At 39.5% G+C, this 26,471-nt stretch overlaps 1 protein-coding gene across 7 annotated transcripts in view; it reads left to right on the top strand.

Moving 5' to 3' along the window:
- The window catches only part of CDCA2 (cell division cycle associated 2), a 47,856-nt gene that overhangs the window by 8,277 nt on the left and 13,108 nt on the right, over nucleotides 1–26,471 (top strand). For 6 of the 7 annotated variants that reach the window (XM_081810328.1, XM_081810337.1, XM_081810340.1 and 3 more), the window contains 9 exons: nucleotides 3,006–3,156; nucleotides 4,613–4,806; nucleotides 6,565–6,649; nucleotides 11,992–12,200; nucleotides 14,446–14,530; nucleotides 14,989–15,239; nucleotides 20,084–20,162; nucleotides 21,421–21,509; nucleotides 22,657–22,794. In XM_081810328.1, coding sequence (XP_081666454.1) covers nucleotides 3,006–3,156; nucleotides 4,613–4,806; nucleotides 6,565–6,649; nucleotides 11,992–12,200; nucleotides 14,446–14,530; nucleotides 14,989–15,239; nucleotides 20,084–20,162; nucleotides 21,421–21,509; nucleotides 22,657–22,794 — 1,281 coding nt within the window. The remainder of the gene's footprint in view (nucleotides 1–3,005; nucleotides 3,157–4,612; nucleotides 4,807–6,564; nucleotides 6,650–11,991; nucleotides 12,201–14,445; nucleotides 14,531–14,988; nucleotides 15,240–20,083; nucleotides 20,163–21,420; nucleotides 21,510–22,656; nucleotides 22,795–26,471) is intronic. The other variant, XM_081810332.1, reaches the window with a different exon arrangement.

The raw sequence follows: 26,471 nt of genomic DNA on the forward strand, positions 1-26,471 counted from the left end.
AACGTGTTGTCTTTCCTGTCTTGCTCCTCTTCCCTTCTCCCATCCCCTCCGCGACTGCTGGCCATTCCAACTGGGCTTTTGTTTCTACCACTCGGTCAAGAAGACTCTTGTCACCGTTGATCCCTTGCCAAGACAAAGATTAAATCTAAGTTTGCATTTTACTCAGCCTTTCCCCAGCTTTTGATATATTCGACCACTCCCTCCTTGAAACACTTTCTGCACTTGGTTTCTGGGATTCTGTACTGACCTAATTTTCCTTCTGTGTTGTTGGTCATTCCCTGTGTGTTTCATGTGCTAATTCTACCCCTTCTAGTTTTTCCTCAGAAATGCTTGAGGGCCCCACGGTTCCCCTCTGCCCCCTTTTGTTTGCTTTCCTTAGGCAACCTAATCCCTTTCCGTGGCTTCCAGCATCAGCTGTAGACTGACTCCAAAATGTCTAACTTTGGCCCAGAGCTTCCTAGAACTCCAGACTTTGTGAAATATTCAGTTGCCTATTCAACATCTTCACTTGGGTGTTTTAATAAGCATTTGGCCCCAACCAAACTGTACATTTCTTCTCCCCACCAGATCCTCCAGCCCAATTCCCAGTCATAGTACGTGCCACCATTATCTAGTTGTTCAGGCCAACTACCTATCAATCTTCCTGGTTCCTTTCTTCCACATCCAGCCCATCACTACCTATCAGAAACCTTTCTGTAAGTCCTCATGTCCCACAGCTCCACTTCTATAACCCTAATGTGAGTCCTGCCTAGATTACCAACTGCTACGTCCTTTTTTTTTTTTTTAAAGATTTTATTTATTTATTTATTAGAGAGCGAGCAAGAGAGAAACAGCATGAGAGAGGAGAGGGTCAGAGGGAGAAGCAGGCTCCCCGCTAAGCCGGGAGCCCGATGTGGGACTCGATCCCAGGACCCTGGGATCATGACCTGAGCCGAAGGCAGTCGCTTAACCAACTGAGCCACCCAGGCGCCCCCAACTGCTACGTCCTAACTGGCCTCCTTCCCTAATCCACCCAGCATCCCACAGAGCCGTCAGACATAGACTAACTCAGATCATTTCTTCTGCTGCTTAAAACCTTCCAATGGCTTTCTGTTATGCCTTGAATTAAACCCAGACCCCTTCTTTGAAGCCTCTGTCACCCTTCCTGATATGAGCCTTGCCTGCCATTAGCCTCATGTCCCCATCTCCTTCCGTTTCCTGGTCATGGTGGCTTTTTTTCCTGCTGTATCCTGTTTCCATCTTAAGCTTTTGTTATTGCAGAATGCCTTTCTCCTCCTACATCTTTGCTCCACCACCACTTTCTCATTGTTTTGGTTTCAGCTCAGCTATTGCTTGAGATAGGATGCTCTTCTGACTCAAGTCAAAGCAGCACTTTTACTTCATCATGTTTCTTTTTCATCTTCTCACTAGCACTTCTTGTACCTGAAACTATATTAATATGTTTTCAGAATTTCAGTCCAGAATGTAATCCGTCCCCCCGCCCCGCCATGTCCTGAGCCCTTGGAACACTATCTGGTATGTGGCAGGAATGTTGTTGACTGACAAGGTTCATAAGACAAAAGAAGAAAGCAATACATTTTGAATGTTTCATTTCCCTTGTATATTCCTGGTCTCCATCAGGAAATAGAGAAAAATGATTCAAACTAGGGACCTTTCATTTGTTTTAGGCAGCATTTCAGAGTGCTTTAAATTTCTAGGACATTAAACCTACCCCTACCGTGTTCACATAGGAGTACAAAAAAAAAGCCCATTGGAGGTAAATTGTATGAGTTTGGGATAATCCGTTTCTTTTCTCCATATCTCCTGGAGAAGAGTTGGCCACCAGCTTTTTATGAGTGTTACGTGTTATGTCATAAAGGTTTTACATCATCAACCATATTTGGATTTAAAATACTCTATTATGTAACAGTCTGCTTTGTGAATGTATTTAACTGGGAATAGAATCAAGTGTGAGTAGATCCAGCATCAAACATGGCTTCAAGCTTTTAACTGATTTTCCTCCATATGATATCATAAAGGGAGGTAATTTTTTACTTTTGTCTGTTGGTGTAATTTTTAAATTGTTACAAGCTCCAAATTAGTGGAAATATGTTAGTCTAAATAGTAAAGGGGGAAAAAAAACCTGGATAGAGAACTTAATGATATATGGGTAACAGAACTCTTCAATTATATGTTACTTGCATGTATCTGGCACTTCGGTCCCTGCCAGTGTCAATTTCATTTGATGACTCCTTGGCTAAAACCCTGTTAGAGTTTCCAGAGCGCTCTTGTACTTAAACCATCTAACTGTTCAGCTTTGTGGTTTTCGCGAATGGTCAGCGTTTAGTGCTAAGGAAGTAAGGTCCCATGAAATCAGGAAAATTTAGCTGGGGAGAGGGTAAGTGTGAAGGTGGGTATCTGAGCTGCTACAGAACATCTGTGTCTTGTCCTGGCCTCTTGGGGAGAGGGTGTGTATGGATGGAAATAGGCAGTCAGACTAGCTTGGATTGAACATTTTTGTGCTCAACTTCTTTTCCTTTCCAGTTTGATTCGCTGAGGCTGTTTCAGGTTATGGACTCTAAAAGAGAGGCCTTAAGCTCCCCAGAAAGAATCCTTTTAAAGAGTTGTTTAGCCCCCAAATATTTGGGGATGTGTTTTGCACGGGTGCTTTTTTAAAGCTCTTCCCCACCTACTCCAGACTTCTGTCATGTGCATGGCCTGACTAATAACAGTATTGATCCAGGCTGTAGCTACACGTCTAGACATACCACACAGCTGTTCTCTGTGCTCGGGTTAAAAACCGAGGGAGGAGCAGAGGAGAAACTAGGATGATGGCAGCACCCGAAATATTCAAACAGAATATACGTGATTCAAGGGAGAAGAGGCTCTGCAACACTCATTTATTACCTCTGATCTTCAAATAGCCTTTATGTATTTTGTCCTGGATGCAGTGGTTATAGGCCTAGAATAGAGACACTGTGCTTGATTTCATTTATAATACCCTCCATGTCTCTGTATTTTAACAGGGCAGTCCTGTACTGTATCGAAATGTTAATTCTTTAAGGGAGCGAATGTCTGCCTTCCAGTCCGCTTTTCACTGCATAAAGGAGAATGAAAACATGATTGACCGTCCTGAATTCTCAGAGGCAGAAGGAGAGTTCAAGACCACAGGCTCAAGTGAGTAGAAAGAATTTAGTCCGTTTGGACTTCAGGATTTATTCAGACAAGCATGTGAGGTATGAAAAAGATTTAGTTTTACAGTGTGAAGGCAGTCTTTTCTAAGCAGAGCTGTATTTTTAAATGGAGGCTAACATTTCAAATTTGGGAAATTTCACACAAAAATTTAGATTTCTGGTTTGTCTTGAAAAAACCTGATTTTTCAGGCATTCCTGAGCCTACACTTCCGCATGGCCACAATTGAGTTTTAAATGTTAACGCGTCAGAACCGGTTGGTTGGTTTCGTTGTTAGAATAAGGGCATGTGACAAATTTGAGCATTTAAACCTTGATTTTTAGAGGTTGCTTATTAAGCTTGGCAAGCATTTCTATGAATAACAAACACCCAACCCTGATGTTATAAAAAGATATATCTAATCTGACATCTTAATAGCCTGTCCTCTTCTTTACCATAACTTTTAGATTGTAATTCATTTGGTTACTTTCTCCTGTCACTTCTGATTTTCCAATCACAAGGCATTTGAAACACCAGAATTAGACAAAATCTTGGCATTACCATAATCATCATAACCATTCCTCTGGTGTTTTGCACCCTGAGGTTCCAAATGATTTTGTTTTGGTTTCTTGAACCTGAATCTTCAAGTACATTTCAACACCTCCTTACATGCAGTGCACTGTTACTCAAAACAAGTCCCGTTCATCTACCTCTCCAGTGCGTGACCCACTCCGATGTACTCATTTGTGTTTGTAGTTTGTAACTTACCTATTCACTTCTGACCTGCATTTTAAAATATTTTACTAACATGATTGCTCTAGTTCTGCAGACAATTAAATTCACTTTTTGTAGCTGGGAAGAACTGAGGCACATTTTGGCTGTATGTTTCATAAAATCATACACAGTCAAAGCAGAACCCGTATTAGAACATAACCACATCCTTTAAAATGTTCAAAAGAGGGGCCCCTGGGTGACTCAGTCGTTAAGCATCTGCCTTCGGTTTCAGGTCATGATCCCAGCGTCCTAGGATTGAGCCCCACATCGGGCTCCCTGCTGAGTGGGGATCCTGCTTCTCCCTCTCCCTCTGCCCCTCCACCTGCTCACATGAGCTCTTTCTCTCAAATAAATAAATCTTAAAAAAAAAAAAAAAAAGTTCAAAAGAAAAGGTTTCATTGTAAATTTTAAAATAGAGTGAGATGATATATCAGAAATGGAAATGCATATTAGCATATCTTTGTACATTTTTAAAGTCTAGAAAAAAATTTTAATAATGTTTATTATCCTTTTAGTAGTGATGTTCTCTTACCTTTCAGTTAGATTTCTTCTAAATAGAAAAATGTACTTTTAATTGATAAAGTATTTAGATTCAAGCATTACATTTTAGTGAAATTATTATGTGCAAAATTTAAAAGTGATATAGTAAAAGAAAGTATTTTTGCCTGTGTTATGTTTATACATATAGTCAAAAAAGAAAGTCTTGGTGAATGTCAAGAGTCTGAGTTCCCTGCGAACTTATCATCCAAACGTCGAAGGATATCCTACCAGAGCGACTTTGATGAAAATCTAACTGATGCAGTTCAGATATTCAGTGGTGTCACTTCTCCTAATACAGGCAAAATGTGTGCTGTTGAAACTGCTCCTGCAGGTTTTTCTGAGGTAACTCACTGACCAGAATCCTAGGAAAATGAAGCTTTGGTTTTCTGGCTAGACCGTTTTAAGACTGTCAGAACCCTTTTTCAGCAATGGTACCTTGTATTTTTATATTGTAGCTGAGTTTTAAAGTATGCTGTGTGTGTATGTATGTCCTACTTGTTAAGTTTTTTTTACTGGTGGTTAGCTTATTGGTTAGACAGTTTTGATTAATATGTTGCTTTTGGTTATGAAAAACACTTAATGAAAATATTAAGCCTTGTGGTCTTATGCTTGCAAGGTATTGTTCTAGATACTGATGGTACAACTGTGGGGGAATCATGGTCCTGCCCTTGAGCAGCTTTTAGTCCGCTGGAGGAGGCAGACACAGGAGCTTATTATTTACACAACTGGCAAATCAGTTGAAGATTCTGTATGGGCTGTGCAGCTCATGTCTGGGGGGTCTTGCACTTCCGGACTTTCTGCCCCTAACTGGTTTAAAACTGGTGCTATTTAGCAATTTCTCCTTTGCTCTGCTCACTTCTTTCAAGTAGGTGTAGGGATTTTTGTTGTTTATAACTACCTAAAGCCTGTTAAGATTATCAAAAGATCTTAAGCAATGTGAATTAAATACTACTATTGAGGATCCTTGACCTTCAGTCCCATGTAAACAGGAAGCTGGTTCTCTCATCACTGGCTTTCCTTGCTTTAGTTCTGGTGTGACACAGCTGGTTCCCATGTCTTTAGTGAGAGGAGACCCCTGACACCATTATATCTGAAACTTTTTTTCTGTAACTTCTCTGTCACAAAGATTCAGTAAATATCCTATTGATCTTATTTGGACTGGCATAATAAATGTTTGATAGTAAGATTCTTCGGGGTTCAGTAAGTTTTGTTTGTAGCTTAGAGTCACTTATAATCTCTGCTCCCTCTGCTTTTTTCTAGTTGATATGAAATCATCATCCGGCAAAACCAATAGTTTCTCATCAGAACTTTGATTATTTGGACATACACCATGATTTAGAAATGGTGTCCACATTAATAAGAATGTGTTTTCTATCCTAGCCATTAATGATTTTCCTATCCTAGCTATTGATACCTTTTTTAATAATTGCATAACATTTTTTGTTATTTTTTTTAAGATTTATTTCTTTTAGAGAAAGGGTGTGGGAGAGAGCACGAGTGGGAGGGGTAGAAGCAGAGGGAGAGAGAATCTCAAGCAGACTCCACACTGAGCATGGAGCCCGGCATGGGGCTCGATCTCACAACTCTGAGATCATGACCTGAGCCGAAACCAAGAGTTGGATGCTTAACCCACTGTGCCACCCAGACACCCCCATTTTTCATTATTTTTGAGAATTTCCCCCTTTAAAATTAATCAATATAGTTTTCTAGACTTCAAACAATGAGGCAACAAAAACAAAATGTTTGAAAACAAAAATGTTTCATGCATTTCCTGTTCTGATTTTTGTTCCTCTGTTTCCCTTCTCCTGTCTTTTTTGGGGTTTATTTGAAATACTCTTTTTGGAAATCCACTTATCCATTAACTTATCCTATAAACTTTTCCTAGGGAGCTGAAATTTGTTTCGTAGGATGTTTAGGCTGCAGTTACAGTGAGTACTCTGTTTTTAGTTCAATTCTTGTATGCTTTCCTAATGGTAAGAAATGATTGATTGGTTTAACATCAGAGCCGTAGATAATCTGTAATGCTTAAATCTTTACAAAGATCTCAGTACTCCTGTAAGTAATAAGACTTAATATTTCTTTAATTTTATCCCCCCCAAGAAATCTTTTGAATCTGGTTTAACACAGTCTGGATATTTAGTTGGAGAGTCTGTTTCACTTTCCGAGCTCACAGAGGCTTCAAGTGGTAAGTATTTAATCTTTCCTTAGTACCCAGTTCACCTGTTGAAACATATGTTCAACAGACATTTATGGTTGGTTTACCTATGTGCTAAACTTCGGGAAAACTGAAGCAGTGCCGGAGCTCTCAGTCTAGTAGAAATGTTTCCGAATTCTAGTTATAGGAGAGATGACTTTTTTTTTTCTTAAACTGCAACTGATAAGAGTGAGTGAAATATTTCCAAGTTGACAGAATCTGTTATAAAAAAACAGGATGAACATGTAACATGTATTCTGTAAGAGAAAACACTACATGTGTGTTGTTTTTGTTGTTGTTTTTTAAGTGTGTGGAAAGGGACCAGCATTCAAAACTTTCCCCAAATCAGTATGTTTGTATTGAGTGAAAGTCACCAGTAAGGTATTAGGTTTACTATCGACCTACCTGTGTCTTTATCTTTAAAGTAAAACTTAGAGACATATAGTTAGGTCTTGCTTTTTTATCCATTCTGAGAGCCTCTGCCTTTCCATGGGGGTATTTGGCCCACTAACCTTTCAAGTCATTATTGAGATGGTTTGATTTATAAATCTACCGTTTTTGGGGTGCCTAGGTGGTTCAGTCGTTAAGCGTCTGCCTTCGGGTCCTGGGATCGAGCCCCGCGTCGGGCTCCCTACTCCACGGGAAGCCTGCTTCTCCCTCTCCCGCTCCTCCTGCTTGTGTTCCCTCTCTCACTTTCAGTCTCTGTGTCAAATAAATAAATAAAATCTTTAAAAAAAAAAAGATCTATCATTTTTTCATGCATTTCCTGTTCTGATTTTTGTTCCTCTGTTTCCCTTCTCCTGTCTTTTTTGGGGGTTATTTGAAATACTCTTTTTGGAAATCCACTTATCTATTATCTTTTATTTATTTTTTAATATTTAAAATTTTTTAAAGTAAGCTCTAATCCTCACATGGGGCTCGAACTCATGTCCCCGAGATCAAAAGTTGCTGTAAGTAATCAAAAGTTGCTGGACTACTGACTGAGCCAACCAGACGCCCCTACACATAACCTTTTAAACTATACCTCATTGCATCTTTTTTGTTAAGGTTACCCTAGGGATTGCAAGATACATCCTTAACCTTTCAGTCCACTTAGAGTTGATATTGTACAACTTTATGTAAAAGTGTGATATAATGATTTATAAAAAAGTATATATTGGTTATCTAAATGAATATTGAATGAATAAATATTAATAATATTCAGATGACCAAATACACAGTTTTCCAATAGATCTGGTCTTCATCCACAGTTCCTGAAAATACTTTATAGCTATAAAGGTGACATGGGTGTCTTACTACTACTAATGAAGGTGACTTTTGGACCCCACCCGGGGGGGGGGGCTGGTTGCCAGGAGGACCAAACCATGTGATTGGAGGGTGGAACTTTAAGCCCCACCCCTGACTTCTGAGGAGGGTATTGGGGCTGGAGGTTGAATCAGCCAATGACGTTATCGGTCATGGCCATGGAATGAAGCCCCTATAAAAATTCAGAAACACAGGGTTCAGAGAGTGTCCTGGTTGGTGAACACATGGAAATGTGGGGAGAGTGTTACTTCTAGAGAGGTCATGAAAGCTCTGTACCTCTTCCGCAGACCTCTCCTTTGTTTTCATCCTCTGGCCGTTGATTCGTATCCTTTCTCATTTCCTTTAATAAACTCGTAAACACAGTGTTTTCCTGAGTTCTGTGAGCTGCTCTGGCAAATTAAAAAAAATTAAAAGAACCTCTTTTTTATTATTATGTTATGTTAATCACCATACATTACATCATTAGTTTTAGATGTAGTGTTCCATGATTCATTGTTTGCGTATAACACCCAGTGCTCCATGCAGAACGTGCCCTCTTTAAGACCCATCACCAGGCTAACCCATCCTCCCACCTCCCTCCCCTCTAGAACCCTCAGTTTGTTTTTCAGAGTCCATTGTCTAAGAGAACCTCTTGATTGATAGTCACTCAGTCAGAAGTTTAGGTAGCAATCTGGACTTGTGACTGGTATCTGAAGTCCAAGGAGGAGGTTGTTGGAACCTCCAGTCTGTAGCACGTCGGTCAGAGGCACAGGTGACAGCCTAGGACTTGGGACTGGCATCTTAAATGGGGGTTGGGGAAGTTCTTGTAGGACTGAGCCCTTAACCTGTGGAACCTGATGCTGTCTCTGGGTAGGGTCAGACTTGGGTTGAATTCTTGGATACCCTCCTGGTGTCTGAGAATTGCTTGGTGGCACTGTGTAGGAGAATCCCTTCCCCCAAGTTAGCATTGGGTCCTGGAACCCAAAAAGAGTTGGTGTTAGGGGAAATAGATCTAGACAGTTTGTAAAGTTTCTATTTCCTGTCCACCCACCCATGTCTTTTATGGTCTTTTACACTATAGATATCGTCTATATTACTTTTATATTCATTTTAAATCCCGCAGTGTTTTTGCTTTACACAGTATAAGTATGTTTCATGCAGTGTTTTTCTTTTATATCAACATACATACACATAAATAATTAGATATAATTCAAAATTGACCTGGGCCTCATGGATTTGTATTTGCTAAATCTGGCAGCCCTAGTCAGGAATGACTGAGATAAAGTTCCCTGGTGCCCCTTCGTCGTCCCTGGCTGCTTCTGTCACCGAGAGAACGAAAGATGTCTGAAGCAAATGGCCTGGGCCACTCACCACCACACGCTAATGCAGCTCCGAACAAGCGTGCCCCTCCCCCCTTTCCTCCTGTTATAGTAGATCCTCTGTCCTCTGATCCAAGGCCAACCCCTTCATGGTGGTCCCTTCCCTCTTTGAGGACCTTCTGCCTGAGGTGTCCCCTCTTTTCTGAGTTGTGCATTTCTCCCATTAACATACAATGTGCTTTATTATCTGCAGTCTTAAACTGGCCCTTGTCCCCGGATTTCCTTCCAGCCAAAACTCCATTTCCTTGCTTTCCTCTATGGCAGAGCTCCCTTTAAGCACAGGTTGCACTCGGTCTCCTCGCCTCCCATTCTTGCTTGCTGCAGCTCCAAACGGGCCTTGGTCACCGCTTCATTGCCATTCTGTTAGTCACTCCAACAGACCCTCTCCTCAGGGTCCCAGCGTGGCAGGCACAGCTGCCGGTGCACTCCTGGGAGAAACCATTTCTTCACTGGGCATCGGGACACCATTCTCTCTTGTTTTCCCTGTTTAATTCACCATTCCTTATTTGTCTGTTTTTTCTTATTCCTTCTCTTCCATCCTTTAACTGTTAAACATTTGAATGCCCCGGGTTTGGTGCTTGGACTTTTTCTCTCTGCACTCACTCCCTAGGTGATCATGGGCATTCCCACAGCATTCAGTACTGTCTGCATGCTGTTGGCTTCAAAATTTAAATACCTGTCCTTGGCCTCTTTCCTGAACTCTTAAGTGCCCAACTGCCTTTTCTGGTCTCCATAGGAATGTCTAATAAACATCTCAGACTTAACATACTCAAAAAGGTCTTGACTATTTTTCCTTCCCCAGTCTGCTCATCTCTTTTTTTTTGGTCTTTCATCTCAATTCACCCAATTGCTTGCATCAAAAACCTTGGAGTAACCTTGGCTCCCCCCTTTTAAAGGTTAAACTTGCAGGGGCGGACGGGTGGCTCAGTCGGTTAAATGTCTGGCTCTTGATTTCGGCTCAGGTTGTGATCTCACAGTCCTGGGATTGAGCCTGTGTTGGGCTCCACACTCAGCAGGGGGTCTGCTTGAGTTTCTCTCTCTCTCTCCCTCTCTCAAATAAATAAAGTTAAACTTCAGTCCCATTAACAAATGCTGTTGGTTTTATCTTGACGGTATATCAAATGTCTAACCACTTCCCACCTCCTAACTATTATCACTATGGCCCAGGCTCCCACCTTCTCTTGCCTGGGTTGTTTTGTGTTTCCTCTTATGTGCTTTCCCTGCTTCTATCCTTGCTGACCCCCCTCTTTAGAGTCTTCAACATGGTGTCCAGGGTGCTCCTTTTAAAATCCTAGCTACACTATGTCATTCCCCTTCTCAAAATCTTTCATTGACCTCCCACTGTACTTAGAATTGTACCCAGTCCACACCTGACCTAGTCCTTAGCCTTCTCTTGGAGCTTCTTAGCTCTCTTCTCCTTGCTCACACTGTTCCAGCCACACTGGCCTTGTTCTGCCTCTTGTGTCTGGTACATTACCATCTCAGATCTCTGCACTTGGCTTCATGCATGTAAGGTTCTTCCCTAGATATATGCATGGCTCACTTCCTCACTTCATTCAGATGCCTGCTTGATCCCTGAACATCTCAAAACAGCAACTCCCCCCTCCCTCTTTATCCGGCCATATCCCCTTAATTTTGACATTATTTCCTTTAAAGGCACATATTACTACTTATTACCTGTACATTTCTTTTACTTTTTATTTTGAGGTGACTGTAGAGTCACATGCAGCTGTACAAAAATCATATCTAAACGGTTTCAGTGTCCCGTCCCGCCAGGTTCCCCACGGGGTAACATCTTGGGTAGCGGTCATACAGTGTCACAAGCAGGAAATTGACACTGATACAGTCCACTGACTTTTTTTCAGATTTCACCCATTTTACGTCCATTCATTGTGTATATTTAGTTCCATGTAATTTTATCATGTGTAGACTCATGTGACCACACTGCAGACAAGATCGAGAACAGTTCCAGCACAGGGGTCCCTCACACTATGCTTCCCTTCAACAGCCATAGCTCCCTCTCTCCTTTTTCCCCCTCCCAGGTGCTCTATATTGTCTGTCTGTCTCCCAAAGTATCAGAGATTTTTGTGTTTTATTCATCGTTGTCTCTCTAGCACCTAGAAAAGAGTGCCTGTCACATCATAAGTGCCCAATACATATTTCTTAAATGTCGATCATAAGGAAGTTCTCTCTTGTGAGAAAAAATATGCAGGAGGAAGCCTTGCCTTGTTTGAGAGCACACACAGCATATACAATTTTGATTTAATCCTCTTTCTCCTCACCTCCCATCTTCTCCCTCCTACCACCCTTGCGTGCTGAAATGCCTCTGACCCCAGCAGTGAAATTGGTCCTCCTTCATTGCTCACCTCACGTTGGTTTTCTGGTGCCAGGCACAGGGGTCTCGAGGCCTGGGCACTTCCTTAGATTCATGGGAGCCAAAACTCCTTGCTTACCTTTACCCTCAGTAGTTAGATTTGAACTGAAAGCTATGGCCAGCGCCACTTCTCTTCTTTATATATCCAAATGAAATTCCAGATGTCATTCCCTAAGCTGGATATATGAAGGTAGGACTTCTTACAGTGTGTTATTCTCTTTGCAAATACATAATGTTTTTGGTGTAGAACAACCTGATTCAGATGTCTCTCTCTTGTTTACATGTTTCCTTTGAAGGAGTCAAGGTTGCTGAGTGTATAGAGGGCAAAAGAGCTTGGGATGCTGTTCCAATTGAGAACTTTACAGAAGTGAGCACAGACACCGTTCCCCAAGTCAGGTCCCTGGTCACTCCACAGTGTAAGAGGGACATTCCATCCTCTGAGACCTTTGTACTTCGTTCTGTGCTAAAGAAGCCCTCTGTTAAGCTGTTTCCAGAAGGCCTGCAGGTAAGTTTAGAGCTACTTTTTCTAAAGCAAATTGAATACTCATTTTGGCTTAAAGCGATTCTTGTGAATTGTTGTATGTCCTACTGGTTTCAAAGGAGATATCTTGCCCTAAATGTTTACCCCTCCTTTTCTTACTTAGAGCACTGTGCAGAGTTCCGTCCTTTCTTCCTTCCTTAGTATGGAATATAACTTGTAGAATTTAATATATGTAGACTGTATATTATAAGAGTTTCATAGTTATTAAAGTGTGTTAATTATTTCCACCTAAAATATTTGGTCTCAGAGATAGCTTTTTCACAGGCATGTATGTTTCTCTAAACTCAGTTCGTATGAGCTAAGAGTAGGTTGATGGGAACTAGCTGGCACTTATTGAGTATTTTTTTTTTATTATTTTTAATTTTTTTATGAGCGTGCGAGCACACGAGTTGTGGCAGGGAGGGTAGAGGGAGACGAGGAGAGAGAATCTTAAGCAGACTCCACACTCAGCACAGAGCCTGACGCGGGGCTCCATCTCATGACCCTGAGATCATGACCTGCGTCGGATGTTTAACGGACTGAGCCACCCATGCACCCCTTATTGAGTACTTTCTATGGACAGTTCTGGCATAGATCATGTACATGCAGCCTAGACTCCAAGGAGAATATTAGCCCCATTTTAAGTAAACTTAGGCTTGAGGTTGTTAAATGAACCCAGATAAATCTGATACTGAAATTCATGGCATGCTATAAGTGCTCTGAGAGGTTGAGAGGATGGGCTGTGGAGTCCCAAGTGCCTGGTTTCAGATCCTCTGAAGTTTAAGAGCTGTGCCAATTATGTACCCTTTTTGTACCCTGGTTTCCTTATCTCTGAAAGGACAATATTAGTGACTACCTTCGGGTAATTTGAGCATTAACTGGGATAATAATATGAAATTAGCACCAGTGCCTGGCAAATGAGAAGTAATTTTTTTTTCAATCCATAGGCATTTAAATATATAACCATGCCTACACATCTGTTTCTAAAGCCAAAATGAACTAGACCACCTTCTATTGACATGAATAGTTATGGTCAATGGTTATTTTAAATGTTTAACAGTTTTTCTGGTTAAAGAGCTGATGTGGGTCTCTATGCAGCACTGCTTATTCATATCTTGTATTCGTTTTATTTTTCTCAAACAGACTTCGCGTCTCTCCATGATCCATATAACCCTTACTGATTAATAGCATCACATAGCAAACATCAAGTCCTACCACTAAAATTATACAAAGATTTTTATAATCAACAATCTTTTTACTGAGCTCTCCAAAGTTTGTAGGTGTATACAGTTTGAGTTGTTGCTAAATTTTCGTGGTTGTTTTAATTGAAGATAGCCTAAAAGGTCTCAAGAATTTTGTTTTCTACGTTCACTTATTTCACAAATATTGGTATGGGCATTTTCCTTGTCAGGAAGATGAAATGGACTTGAGAGCTGCTCAAGGAGGTTTGTTCGGGGCAGGACAGTTGTTGAGAGAAGGTGCTGCTTCCTGGAATTGGGTGCACTGGCGAAAATGAATAGCTGTAGAGAGCAGGGGCTGGTCCGGGGTTTAGGAAGCAGGCGATGATTTGGAGGTGACTCATGGAGCCCACAGCCCTGGCTCCCGCCTGCGTCACTCCAGTGGCCCTGTGTGGAGTGGGGCCCTGTCTGGTGTTTCAGGACTTGCACTGTCCCTCCTCCCCAGCTTGCTGACTCTCTAAGCTTTTGGGGAAGTAGAGAGGGACAGACACTACATTCTTTCCTTGTTCCTAACCTAAGAATACAGTAATGTGGACAGGAGGTTTACACACTTAGAAAAGGTGTGATTTCCATATTTAAAAGACAAAACACCCCATCATGCCATTTACCTTTTTGTTTTCTTATTTCCGTGCAATTCTTATACCTGTAGATAGTCAGTTTTATCTGACGCCATCTGTGGTATGAACTAGCCACTCACATTTTCGTTATCTTCATTTGCCAGATTAAAAATGATGGAATGAGTTTAGCCCATATTATGGATTTCTGTTCTTTAATCTTGGCCTAAAATACTATTTACTAAAGTAATGTTTAGGGCATCCAGTATTTCTTTGTGGCTCATGTCATTAAGCCAGAACAATTATGAAAGTAAGGGTAATCTGCAACGCTACATAGTATCTATCCTTGGAAGACCGGAGTTCAGAGTGGCCTTTCTTAATGATTGTGCATATGCATTTATATGTGTAAGATTATTCACCGACGTTTATTTTGTTTAGGAACACTGTGACAATCTCTGTGATGATGGGACTCATCCAAGCTTAATCTCAAATCTTGCAAACTGTTGCAAAGAACAAAAAGCAGGTAAAAAGTTCACATTTATTTTGAAGCCTGAGGATTTCATTTTCTTGTGAAGTATCTGATCTAGTATGTGGTATTTTCAGTGATCTGCTAAATGCCTCGATGCTTCTCACATTACATGGGAATGAAGAACAGTTGGCTGGAATCTCTTTGGAGAGCCTCCCAATTGGTCTGTCCCTTTCATCTGCCCATTTGTGCTTAATGGCAATACTTGTAAAGGAAATTGATATTCCAATTTTGTAAACTTCTAAGACATTTATGCAAAATTTACTTTAAAATCTATTAACCATATTTTAGAACTACTGCTTAACCTTTTCCATTTTGCATTTCTTTTTTCTACAAACTGTATTTTCTATTATACAAATAAGAGCTAAATCTAATCATGTTAAAAGAGTCTAGGGTATGCATTTTTAGATAAGAAATAGGCTAATTTTTTTTATCTATCCATTTATTATCTATAGAAGGTCAAGAAAATTGTAAAGTGCCAGCTTTTCTAAATATCAGGAAGAGGAAGAGAGTTACTTTTGGAGAGGATCTAAGCCCTGAGGTGTTTGATGAGTCCTTGCCAGCAAATACTCCATTGCGTAAAGGAGGAACACCTGTCCGCAAAAAGGATTTAAGTAGTATCAGTCCCCTGCTACTTGAGCAATCACCAGTTCCTGTGCAGTTGCAGTTATCACAGCCAAATTTTGATGACAAAGGGGAGAATCTTGTAAGTGTGAAAAGTGGAACAAACTTGTTTCTATTTTCATCAGACCTCACCTGTTTTGTGTGAATAATAATTATGCTTCAAAATCATGAAATGGACTAAATGATGTGTCATGGTGTAAATTAATGCATTTTTCTAGGTAGGTTTTTTTTTCCCCCACCCTGTGTTGATCATGACAGGTGCACGGGGTATTAGCTGTGTTCTCATACTTGCATGACTCCTTGTACATAGCATATTTCATGGACCCTAAACACTGTTGACTGTAAGATGTACCATGGTTTTATGTATCACCAAGAAAAGAGGCTAGAACCAAGCTGTCACACATGATGAACTGTAGGATATACTCAGATTTCAGAGTTGTGAAGATGTGAGAGAGCAACAACCTTAGAACTGATACACTGTAAATACAAACTTTTTTCCTCTAAGATGAATTTCTGTAGGTAGAATTACTGGATGAAAAAATAGGATTTTTTTTTTTTTTTTTTTTTTTTTTACCTTTTTGATACATATTGCTGAGTATCCAGAAAGTGTACTAACTTGGACTTAACAGCAGTATAAATGGTTTTAATTTACCACACTTGGTAAACCCTGCATATTAACTGTACTTTTTTTTTTTTTAATTTTTGCAAGATTTTATTAGAGAAGAAACTTTTTTAGTCCAGTATCAGTATAAACTAACATCTTTTGAATTATTGATTTCTTTAAAATATGTTTACAGTAGAACTTATATGTACTTATTGAACAGACCTAAATATATATTGACTATCATGCTTTTTTAGGACTTAAGAATACTAAATAGATAGGGGCGCCTGGGTGGCTCAGTCGGTTAAGCGACTGCCTTTGGCTCAGGTCATGATCCTGGAGTCCCGGGATCGAGTCCCGCATCGGGCTCCCTGCTCAGCGGGGAGTCTGCTTCTCCCTCTGACCCTCCTCCCTCTCGTGCTCTCTGTCTCTCATTCTCTCTCTCACAAATAAATAAATAAAAAAAAAATTAAAAAAAAAGAATACTAAATAGATAATCTTAGCCAAGTGTTTTGTTTTTGCCACAAATAGTATCAGTATGCTATTATATCTAAGTCATCTATTATCTTTAAATAAGTTAGAATTTTTTCCTGACAGTTTATTTCCAATGATGCTCCGTCTGTTAACACACAGTCTTTTAAATTGCGCATCTCTTCAACTGTACTTTTTAAAATAGCTTAATAGGAGAAAAAGATGACTTGAAAACTTTTAGTTTACTAATGTGGTTTGAACATTTTTCATGTGTTTATAAGCCATTTGAATTTCTTTAGAGAATTGTCTGTTAATCTTTACCCATTTTTATACTGGGACCGTCATTCATTCTCTCCCTTGCCTGTTATACTTTGAAATAAAAATATTCCACTTTCAGCCAAGGTGGAGTAACAGGGACCTAATTTACGTTTTCAAAAGAAACAAAAAAACAAAAACAAATGAGAAAATGTACACAACAATGGTTCTCAGACATAGAACATCAGGAAGCACAGGAGAGTAATCCCAAGAGAGGGGTAACAAATGAGGCAAGCTGTACAGGAGCCCCAACTTACTGCCTGGGCTGGACTTCCAGGCGACAGCACAGGAAGGGTCTACCTTGGTGGAGCCTGGCAGTCTCCATGAGTTGAGAAAATGGAGCTGGGGTCTGGGAAAGCAAAGGAGGCTAGAGCTCGTGGCAAAGGACCGGAGAGGAGAGAGCTGCCCAGAGAGCTCTGGAGATGTGCATAGGGTCTCACTTGAGCCTCAGCAGAGTACTGGTCAGTGTGTGCTTGTGAATAAACTGCCTGATGCCAGGGAAAGGACTACCCAAATAGAGCAGAGGGAACAATCCCTAGAGCTTACAGAGGGGCAAGAAGTGTCCCCAGCAACCTGAGTGATAGAAAAACCTTATAATTCAGAGGGCATCAGGTACTCAGGAGAGTATTGCCTCACTAGTAGAACAGAGTTAGACTAAAAGCCTAGCAGAGCTTAAAAGCAAGCTTTGAAAGGACACAGCTTTCTTCCAAGCGACTTTACTGCATTGTATAACCTAGCTCAAGAACAGCAAAACTGTCCAGTGTCAAATAGCATTAAATTCAAAATGTCTGACATTTCAATTAAAAACTAATAGATGTGTAAGAAAAGATGCCCCATAATGAGAAAAATCAGTCCCTAAAAGTAGACCCAGAAATTACACATATGGTAGAATTTGTAGATGAAGGCATTGAAAAAGTTACTTTAACTATCTTTCATATGTTCAAGAAAGTGGAGGAAAGATTGAACTTGTTAAGAACATGAAAGATACAGAAAAGATCCAGCTTGAACTCTGTACATTACAGTCACTGAAAATTATAATCTTTGGGAAGAAAAATATGTTGAATGAGATTAATAGCATATTAGAGATTGCAAAAGAAAAAATTAGCAAACTTAAAGACATAACAATAGAAATTATTCTCCATGAAAGAATAAAAATGAACAAAAATGAGCAATTGGTGAGCTTGTTACAAATTTAGGTGACATAATATGCATGTAATTAGAGTCCCCAAAGGAGAGGAGAGATCAGAAGGAACAGAAAAAATATTTGAAACATAATGGCTGAAAATTTTCCAATTTGATAAAATTATAAACTCAAATCTGAAGTTTAAATTCCTAGCACAAGAAACATGAAATAGTACGAAAAGACACATCATTGCTTAGAATCCATGATATATGGCCTGCGAGGACCTAGAGCAAAAGTACCTGTGACATAAAGAACAACAAACATGAGAGGCAGCAGAACTCTCATTAGAAACTACAAGCCAAAGGACAACGCAGCAGCATTTACTTGGAGCAAAAAACCAAAGCAGTAACAACAACAAAACTTGTCAAACTAGAATTCTATATCTAGTGAAACCACCTTTCAAAACAAAGGTGAAGGTCAGGCTTTTTCAGTCATCTGGAAGCTGAGCGGATTCATTACCATAGTGGATGAGCATTAGAAGAAATGCTGGAGGAAGTCCTTTAGTCAAAAAAAAAAAGGCTCCCAATGGAAATCTAACAAAGGAATGAAGAGCACTGAAGCTGCTAACCCATGTGGGCAAGTGTAACAGATTTTATTATTATTAATCTCTATAACAGATTCTTTAAAGCAAGGATAACAATAGCATATTGTTTGGTTTATAACATGTCAGTAAGATACATAACAAAAGTAATATGGCATAGAGGCTGAGAGGGGTTCTTAGGCTGTACACAAAATAGTGAGTTAAACACGTGTGCTGTAAACCTTAAACGCTACAGAACGACAGCAAAAATGTGTGGGATGCACGAAAGCAGGCTTAGAGGGAAATAATTAAAGCCTGTATTTCAGCATAAGAGACATCTCAAATTAATGATCCCAACTTCCATTTTAAGAAACTAATAAAAGGGGGCGCCTGGGTGGCTCAGTCGTTAAGCGTCTGCCTTTGGCTCAGGTCATGATCCTGGGGTCCTGGGATCGAGCCCCACATCGGGCTCCCTGCTTAGTGGGAAGCCTGCTTCTCCCTCTCCCACTCCCCCTGCTTGTGTTCCCTCTCTCACTGTCTCTTCCTGTCGAATAAATAAATAAAATCTTAAAAAAAAAGAAACCAATAAAAGCAAATTAAAGCCAAAGTAAACAGAAGGAATTAATAAAGATAAATGCAGAAATCAATGAAGTAAAAAACAAAAATAGAGAAAAATCATTGAAATAAAAAAGATACTTTAGAAAAATAAATGAGTAAACTTCTAATCAGACTATTCAGAGGAAAAAGGGAAATACTCAAATTACCAATATAAGGAATGAAATGTGACTTGACCACATATTCTAACAGGTTTTAGAAGGATAATACAGATAAAAAGATAATAAGAGTATTCTAAAAAACTTAATGCCAATAAATTCAACAACTTGAGTAACTAGACCCATTCCTTGAAAAACATGAACAACCAAATCACAGACTAGAAGATATAAATTACCTCATTAGGCCTATATCAACTGAAGAAATTTAAGTTGTAGGTAAAACCTTCCCACAAAGAAAACTGTATGTCCAGATGATTTTGCTAATGAATTCTACCAAAGACTTAAGGAAGACCTAATTTTATGTATACTCTTTCAAACAAATTGGGGAGATGAGAGTAATTCCCAGTTCATAAATGCCAGCATTAACCTGAGACCATAGTCAGACATTATAAGAAAACTATCACCTCATGAACATAATACATCATGACCAAGTGAGATTTAACCCAGAGTTGCCAAGTTGGTTTAATATCTGAAAAACGATCTATAATTCACCATGTTAACAAATTAAGAAAAACCATATGGTCATTTCTGATAAGAACTCTGAGCAAACTGGTAATTAAAGAAAATTTCTTCAAACTGACAAGTTTTATTTATGAAAAACCAACAGCTACCATCATACTGACAATTATGTGGGAAATAAAGATTTGACATCTGCATTTGTATTGCCATTTTCCCTGAAGTTCCCCTGAATAATACTCAAATGTTAGGTTGTGTTTATTAACGGAATGTTCCATTTACTATAGAATTAGGACATGTGATTTTAAGTAACCCAAAGAGTAAGTTATTAATAGATCATTATGGCTACTTCCATTTAATATTTTATTTGTTGGACTGTAGTTAGTAAACATAGTTTCATTAAAGATTGGTAAATATTATAAAGTATTTTTATATTCAGTATCTTTGTTTTGCTTTGACTTTTTTCCTTCATCTTTTATTGATTTCCCATCTCTATGCTTACTACAGTTCCACTTACAAAAAGAAATCCTTATTTTCTCTTTGGGTACATTACATGTCCACTGAATTTAAGGATGTCTAATTTCTACTCTTGTTTTTCTTTGTTTAGGAAAACATAGAACCTCTTCAGGTATCATTTGCAGTTCTGAGTCCTCTTAGTAAGTCTTCAATCTCTGAGACTCTTTCAGGTAGTAACTTTTATTTATCTTAAAACCAGATAAGTGTCATTTTCAATATGTGTATATATGAAACTAAACCTTAATTTCCTTTTAAAATTTTATTATAACAATGCATGCTTGGTTTAAAAAACCATATAGTATAGAAAAGCTTATAAGAAGTCTCTTGGGGCCCCTGGGTGGCTCAGTTGGTTAAGCATCTGACTCTTGATTTTGGCTCAGGTCATGATCTCAGGGTGGTGAGATTGAGCCCTGTGCAGGGCCCTGAACTCAGCAGGGAGTCGGAGCCTGCTTGAGATTCTCTCCTTCTGCCCTTCCCCCTGCTTGTGTGCTCTCTCTCCAAAATATATAAATCTTAAAAAAAAAAGGGGGGGTCTCTTGCCCATCCAGGTCTCACACCTTGTAATCACCCACAGTTAACTTCCGTAGATGGTAGCCCTGTTTTTCAAGTCCCTGCAGACAGTGGAGTTGCCCTCTCAACTCCTGTCAACAGTAGGCTCCTTGTAACAGTTGGCACAACTGAATGATGTGCACCACAAGGGTCATTTTTCAGGGTCCAGAATTGTTCACCAACATTAAGTTGGCCTGTTGGGCACTGGCACTTTTCAAGTCCTTGTCTCCTTTATGATATGACAAGGCAAGCCAGGACTTGGATGACAAATGTCATGGGAACCATTATTCATGTCTCTCCCTTGACAGAAATCCCTTAGTGGCTTCTCATTGGCTGGAAGACACAAACCAAATTCACTGCTACAGAATCCAAGACCTGGAGTGTGAAGTTAGAGCTAAACCTGGAAGCGTAGTCTGTCACGTTCCAAAGCCCCCATGGTCTTTTATGCATTATACTGCCTTTCATTTCTATCATTAAAAGTGATCAAATGAAAAAGTTACCTGAATTTTTTAAGTTAAAAAAATTATTTTCATGATCATCTTAATGCCCTTTATTGCAATTTCACTGTACAAGATGTAGCTTGGAATAAATGGACATGAGTGAAATATGGTATTTACTATAATGTGATTTCGTCTGTTATCTTAGGGTAATACGGTATGCATTCTCCTTGGAAAGTGGTGAAAGTTTCTGGGTATTCAGTAAACTTCTGTTTTTGAATCTCAAAATTTATTCTTGGTAGCTAAATTATTTATGTTTAGATATTATATTATGCTAAAAGCAGAGGTGCCTATCCAAAACAGTATCCAGTATATCTGAAAAATGATGGCTCTTACAACTTTTTGTTAGCTACCCTAATTTTGCTTGTGTCTTGTTCATCAGGAACTGATACATTTAGCTCTTCAAAAAACCATGAGAAAATAGCCTCCCATAAAGTTGGTAGAATAACACGGGCCTCTAACAGAAGAAGTGTAAGTGTTTGTATTTGGCACAATGTATTTGTTTTTAAATCTTGCTATAGATTTTTTCTGTTTTTATGACCACAGTATTATGGGTAAAATCTTGATTTGATTAATGTCACTGAGAGCTAACACCTTACCTATGTAGCATATAACCCATGGTAATGCTGTTTTTCTGATTTGATTTTAATTCTGTTAGAAGAAAAATACAATAAAACAAGTTGCTTTCAGTTTGTGTTAATGTAGAAGGTAATTTGTTTGGAACATTTATTTGGGATCTATGTGGCTTAATGGATTTTATTGAGGTACACAGTGGAGAAGAGTAGTGTGTAATTGGGGCACCTGGGTGGCTCAGTCGTTGGGCGTCTGCTTTCGGCTCAGGTCATGATCCCAGGGTCCTGGGATCGAGCCCCACATTGGGCTCCATGCTCAGCGGGAAGCCTGCTTCTCCATCTCCCACTCCCCCTGCTTGTGTTCCCTCTCTCGCTGTCTATCTCTGTCAAATAAATAAATAAAATCTTTAAAAAAAAAAAAAAAAAAAGAGTAGTGTGTAATTAACAGAGCCAGAAAATGGCATAATTATATCTTTTTACAAAAATATTTCCCTTTTTAATTTTTTTTCTTAACACTGGGTTTTAACTCTTTTCAGTAGGAACATAACTCCCATTAAATGCATGTCTTTTCCTATTTCATCAAACTAGATAAAATTGGATTTTTGTCTAAATTCATAAATATATAATATACCATTATGGGGCTTTTAGCTGATATTGTTGGGTGATAAACCTAGAATTCACATTTAGATAATCTAAATGCATGTTTCCACCCATAACTCAACAGGAGTTAGCTCCTAAATTGTAGATGCTCAGTAAATATTTGATAAAGAAATAAATCAACTAATTTTAAACTTTTTTTTTCTTCCTTAAAATAATGGACAGAGTGCATATGCTTCTGGGTCTGTTTAATAAGATCAGAAATTGGTAATTTTCTCCCCCATTCGAGTTTAAGATGGTTAAAGTACTTCTAATGGAATTTGTGAATTAAAAGGAACTGGGATAGAAAATGTAGAAGCAGTGTGGGAAGGAAAATAAATGTGAGAAACATACATCAAGATGCACTTGCTTGTGTTTTATGGTATCCCTCCTTTAAATTTTCTTTATAGCAATTGATCACTTTTGCAGAAGAGAATGTTTGCAACTTACTTAATACAGAAGCTCAGCCTTGTAAAGAAAAGAAAATTACTAGGAGGAAATCTCAGGAAAGGAAGCGCATAGGAGGGGTACTTCCTAAAAAGAATCAGGTAAGTGTGTGTTTAAAGATATAATAAGAGTAAAAGTAGTATATTTCTTTGTTGTATGATTAGGAAAGCATGGAAACAAAATTTTTCTAGTTAACATTAGACCAAGAGTATTAAAATCATCATAGAATAGAAAGGGCCAGAGGCAATTATATACTCAGCTGTAATTACCCGAGAACCGTTTTTATATCTTCATTGTATTATGTACATTTAGTGCAGTAAAACATCAGCACTCAAATGTTAAATTCTTACCTTTGAATCAAATCTAACCTCACCCTATGCAAGGAACCCTCTCATTTCTTAGACAAAGGTGAGTGTGCCATCTGCCCCTTGTTTGCCTTCACTTCTACCAGGGGCTGGATCTCTTCCCATATTTGAGGAAGAATTTAGAAACTGGCTCTTCATCTTCCTCGACACTCAAGGCCTGTGCTGGCTCAGGGGGACTTCACGATCTCTTTATGGATAGCCGATGCACCTTAACTCAGTCACCGGACCTCGGCCACTTCAGTGATCCAGACCTTCCTCTGCCATTCCCCACAGCTTGTTGGTCCCTAAGACCTGCCCACTTTTAATAGTCCACACTTCTGTGTCCCATTCACTGTCCCAGCTGCCTCTCCAGCCAGCGTTCTCACTCCCTCACATACCTGTTTCAGTACTAACGATCTTCTGGCCCCTCTGCGTACCCTCCAGCATTCAGATATCCCGTCATTTCCTGCATTTCCTTGTTCACCTGGAGCTGCCTGATCTGTTTCACCACCTCTTGTCAGTAACGCCCGTTCTCCATCCGTTTCATTCCACTTCACCTCTGGATTAATCCACCCCCACCCCCTCTCCCATCTAATGTTGCTCCTAGGGAGACTCACAGGTGCTCTGATGGCAGTCATAGCTTCAGATAAGACCTGAAGTCTGGTCTCACTTTCCACCTCTTCACTTGAATTGTTTTTCCAAGGTGTTGAGTAACTTAGTGACTAAAAGCTAGTACAGCCTTTGAGGTCTCGTGGTTCCTTGCCACCTTGGCAGCATTTGGCAAAACTGAGAGCATCCCTTTACAGTCTCCGTTAAAGGTTTATTTTTTTTCCACCCAGCCTTAGTCTGTATTAGGCAGAGCTCTACTCTTTGCCTTTCTAAATTGTGTATTTTCCGGGTGATATCATAGGCAGCATGGTTGATGTGTCCCAAATCTTTCTGATCTATAAACATGATTAATGGCCTACTAGACTTCTCTTCTTAACCCATCCTACAAGCACCTCAGATATCAACTTTTCCAAAACTAAACTCCTCAATTTTACCCCACCTCCCCCCCCCCAAAAAAAAACAGTAAACTTCCATCCTGTTCCATGAAACAGAAACTGGCTTAAACATGGCCCAAACATCTGCAAGTCTGCAAAGCCAGAAGAAACTGGAAGTTGTCCTGGTTTAATCCCTCTTTTAGATCACACTCCTTTGAAAGATCCCTTTGCTGAAAAAAAATACACGTAAGTTAAAAAATGTGCATACACCTTTATTATTGCATCAGAAATTGGTTTTCTTCAGACTCTTTAAAAAACACTGCTACAAAGAATGTACATGTACTTTTTGACATAAAATCAATAGCCAGAAAGTTCAAGGAGGATTGAGCATTAAGGTTTGTTCCAACCCCTCCCAGGACCCCATGGAATTAAAATAATTGGTATAATAAAAGACTAGACTCAGAATAGCAATGAGAAGAGGAAGGAAGGGAGCAGGGATATTAAGCAACAGATGACAGCCTTCAGTGACTCTCTGGAAGAAAAAGTGGATGAGGGCACATTGACAGATGAAAGAGGTAGATTTAAAGCCCAGGATGTGCTCAGAGGGAGTCAGAGAGGCATTGGGAACCAGCCTGCACACTGCGCAATCCCAGGAGACTCTGGGCCTAGTGTTGGCAAGTCCAGTGGAAGATGAGAGTGGGAAGTGGTAATGGAAAACAGAATAACTGAAGTTCTGTATATGAGACAATTTGTACCAGTTGGCACCCCAGCCCTGGTCCTGCCATGTTCTCCCATCTCAGAACAGTTGTTGTCATGTAGGTGAAAGCCCTCATTCTGGCATTTGGAAAGTCCCATGGTCTTTACAGCCGGCTCTTGCCCTCAAGCAAAGCCTACAGATGAGACTCCCCATTCTGCCCTGCCCCACCCTGCACAGAGTTGCCAGTAGAATTTCCCTGCCAGAAAGAGACGGAGCTGGAAAACAGAGGAAACTCTCAGACCAATTTATCCAGTCTTCTGTAAAATCAGACAACTGAGTAGAAACAAGAGATGAGAGATCAATATTTAAAAGTCGAAAAACTGACCCGAGAAAGAGAGATTAGTCTGGGAATGGAAGGAAACTGTATTTTAAAAAAAAACCTGACATACTCGGATTTAAGAAAATATTATCTGCATAAAACTAAGAGGCTGCTATAAAAACGGAGCAGAGGGAGAAATATTCATAAATATGTAAAATAGTAGTTGGACTAGAGAATAAAGGAAAGTCTCCCAGAAGGTAGAGCAAAAGAGAAACAAGCTAGTAATAAGAGACGTGAAAGTTGAATCTAGGAGACTATGTAGGTATCTCAGAAAGAACACGAAGATAGAATGAGAGAAATTGTCAAAAGAAGGGGATTTCTAATAGTGGAAGAAAGGAGTCTTCAGGTTCTAAGGGTCTACTGAATGCCTAGTACAATTAAAAAAAAAAAAAAAAAAGACCAGGACTTCAGCCTGTTAGCATGAAATTGAACAATAAGGACAACAAGAAAAGTGGACTTTTCCTCCCAGAAACAAGAATCTGAGTAGTATCAAGTTTACCAGCAGCCCGAATGCTGAAAGGTAATTGAACAAGACCTTTAAAGTTTTGAATGAAACTTGATTTCAGCCCAATATTATGAACCCAGCCAAATTCAATTAAGTGTAAAAGAAAAAATAAAGACATTTAGACACTCAGGGACTCTGAAACTTTTTCTTTGGGTATTATTGGAGGAGATACTCTAGCAAACTGAGGAAGTAAGCTTAAGGATTCAGAACACAGTGAATCTAATAATACAGGAGAAAAGTGCAAGGGAAATCTCTGAACATGGTTGTTCAGCCAGCCTTAAAAAGTAGCCAGTCCCAATTTGAACAAGAGGAAAGGGTGCTCCAGGGATATATGGTCTCTGGAGAGAAAAACAAAAAGACCTATGGTTGAGAAAGTGGAAGGTGTGTCATATAAGAAGAAAAAGAAAGGTAATTATATAAAATATAATAAAAAATAAAAGTCCGTGTATAAAAGTTTTAGAGTAAATACGAAGCAAACATTAAATGTGATTCCAAGCAGTAAAGGAGTGTAAGGAAAAGTATGTTTTCTAGTGCTAGGAGTCACCTACAGGGGGCGCCAGAGGAAAGGAAGATGAGCTTTGTCCTTGGCAGAGCAATGAAAAATGTTTACAGTCATAATGTAAATGCTCTTTGTTTTCAACTAAGGGCAAAGCTTTAAGAACTTGATTGTTGTGCACGACGGTCTAAATGTAGCTACTAGGAGAAGATGAAAAGTGGGTAGAGAAGGTGTCAGTGAGGGTGTTAGCATTCGGTATAAGGGGTTAACAGCGCACTTTCTGCAGCCAGACAACCTGGGTTCTAAATTCTGGCTTGACCGCCTCCTACCAGTGGAATGGCAGGCAAGATTCTTGATTTCTCTATTGGTTTTTA

The sequence above is a fragment of the Leptonychotes weddellii genome, chromosome 2 (assembly GCF_054177405.1).
Source record: "Leptonychotes weddellii isolate Sample4059 chromosome 2, ASM5417740v2, whole genome shotgun sequence".
NCBI lineage: Eukaryota > Metazoa > Chordata > Mammalia > Carnivora > Phocidae > Leptonychotes > Leptonychotes weddellii.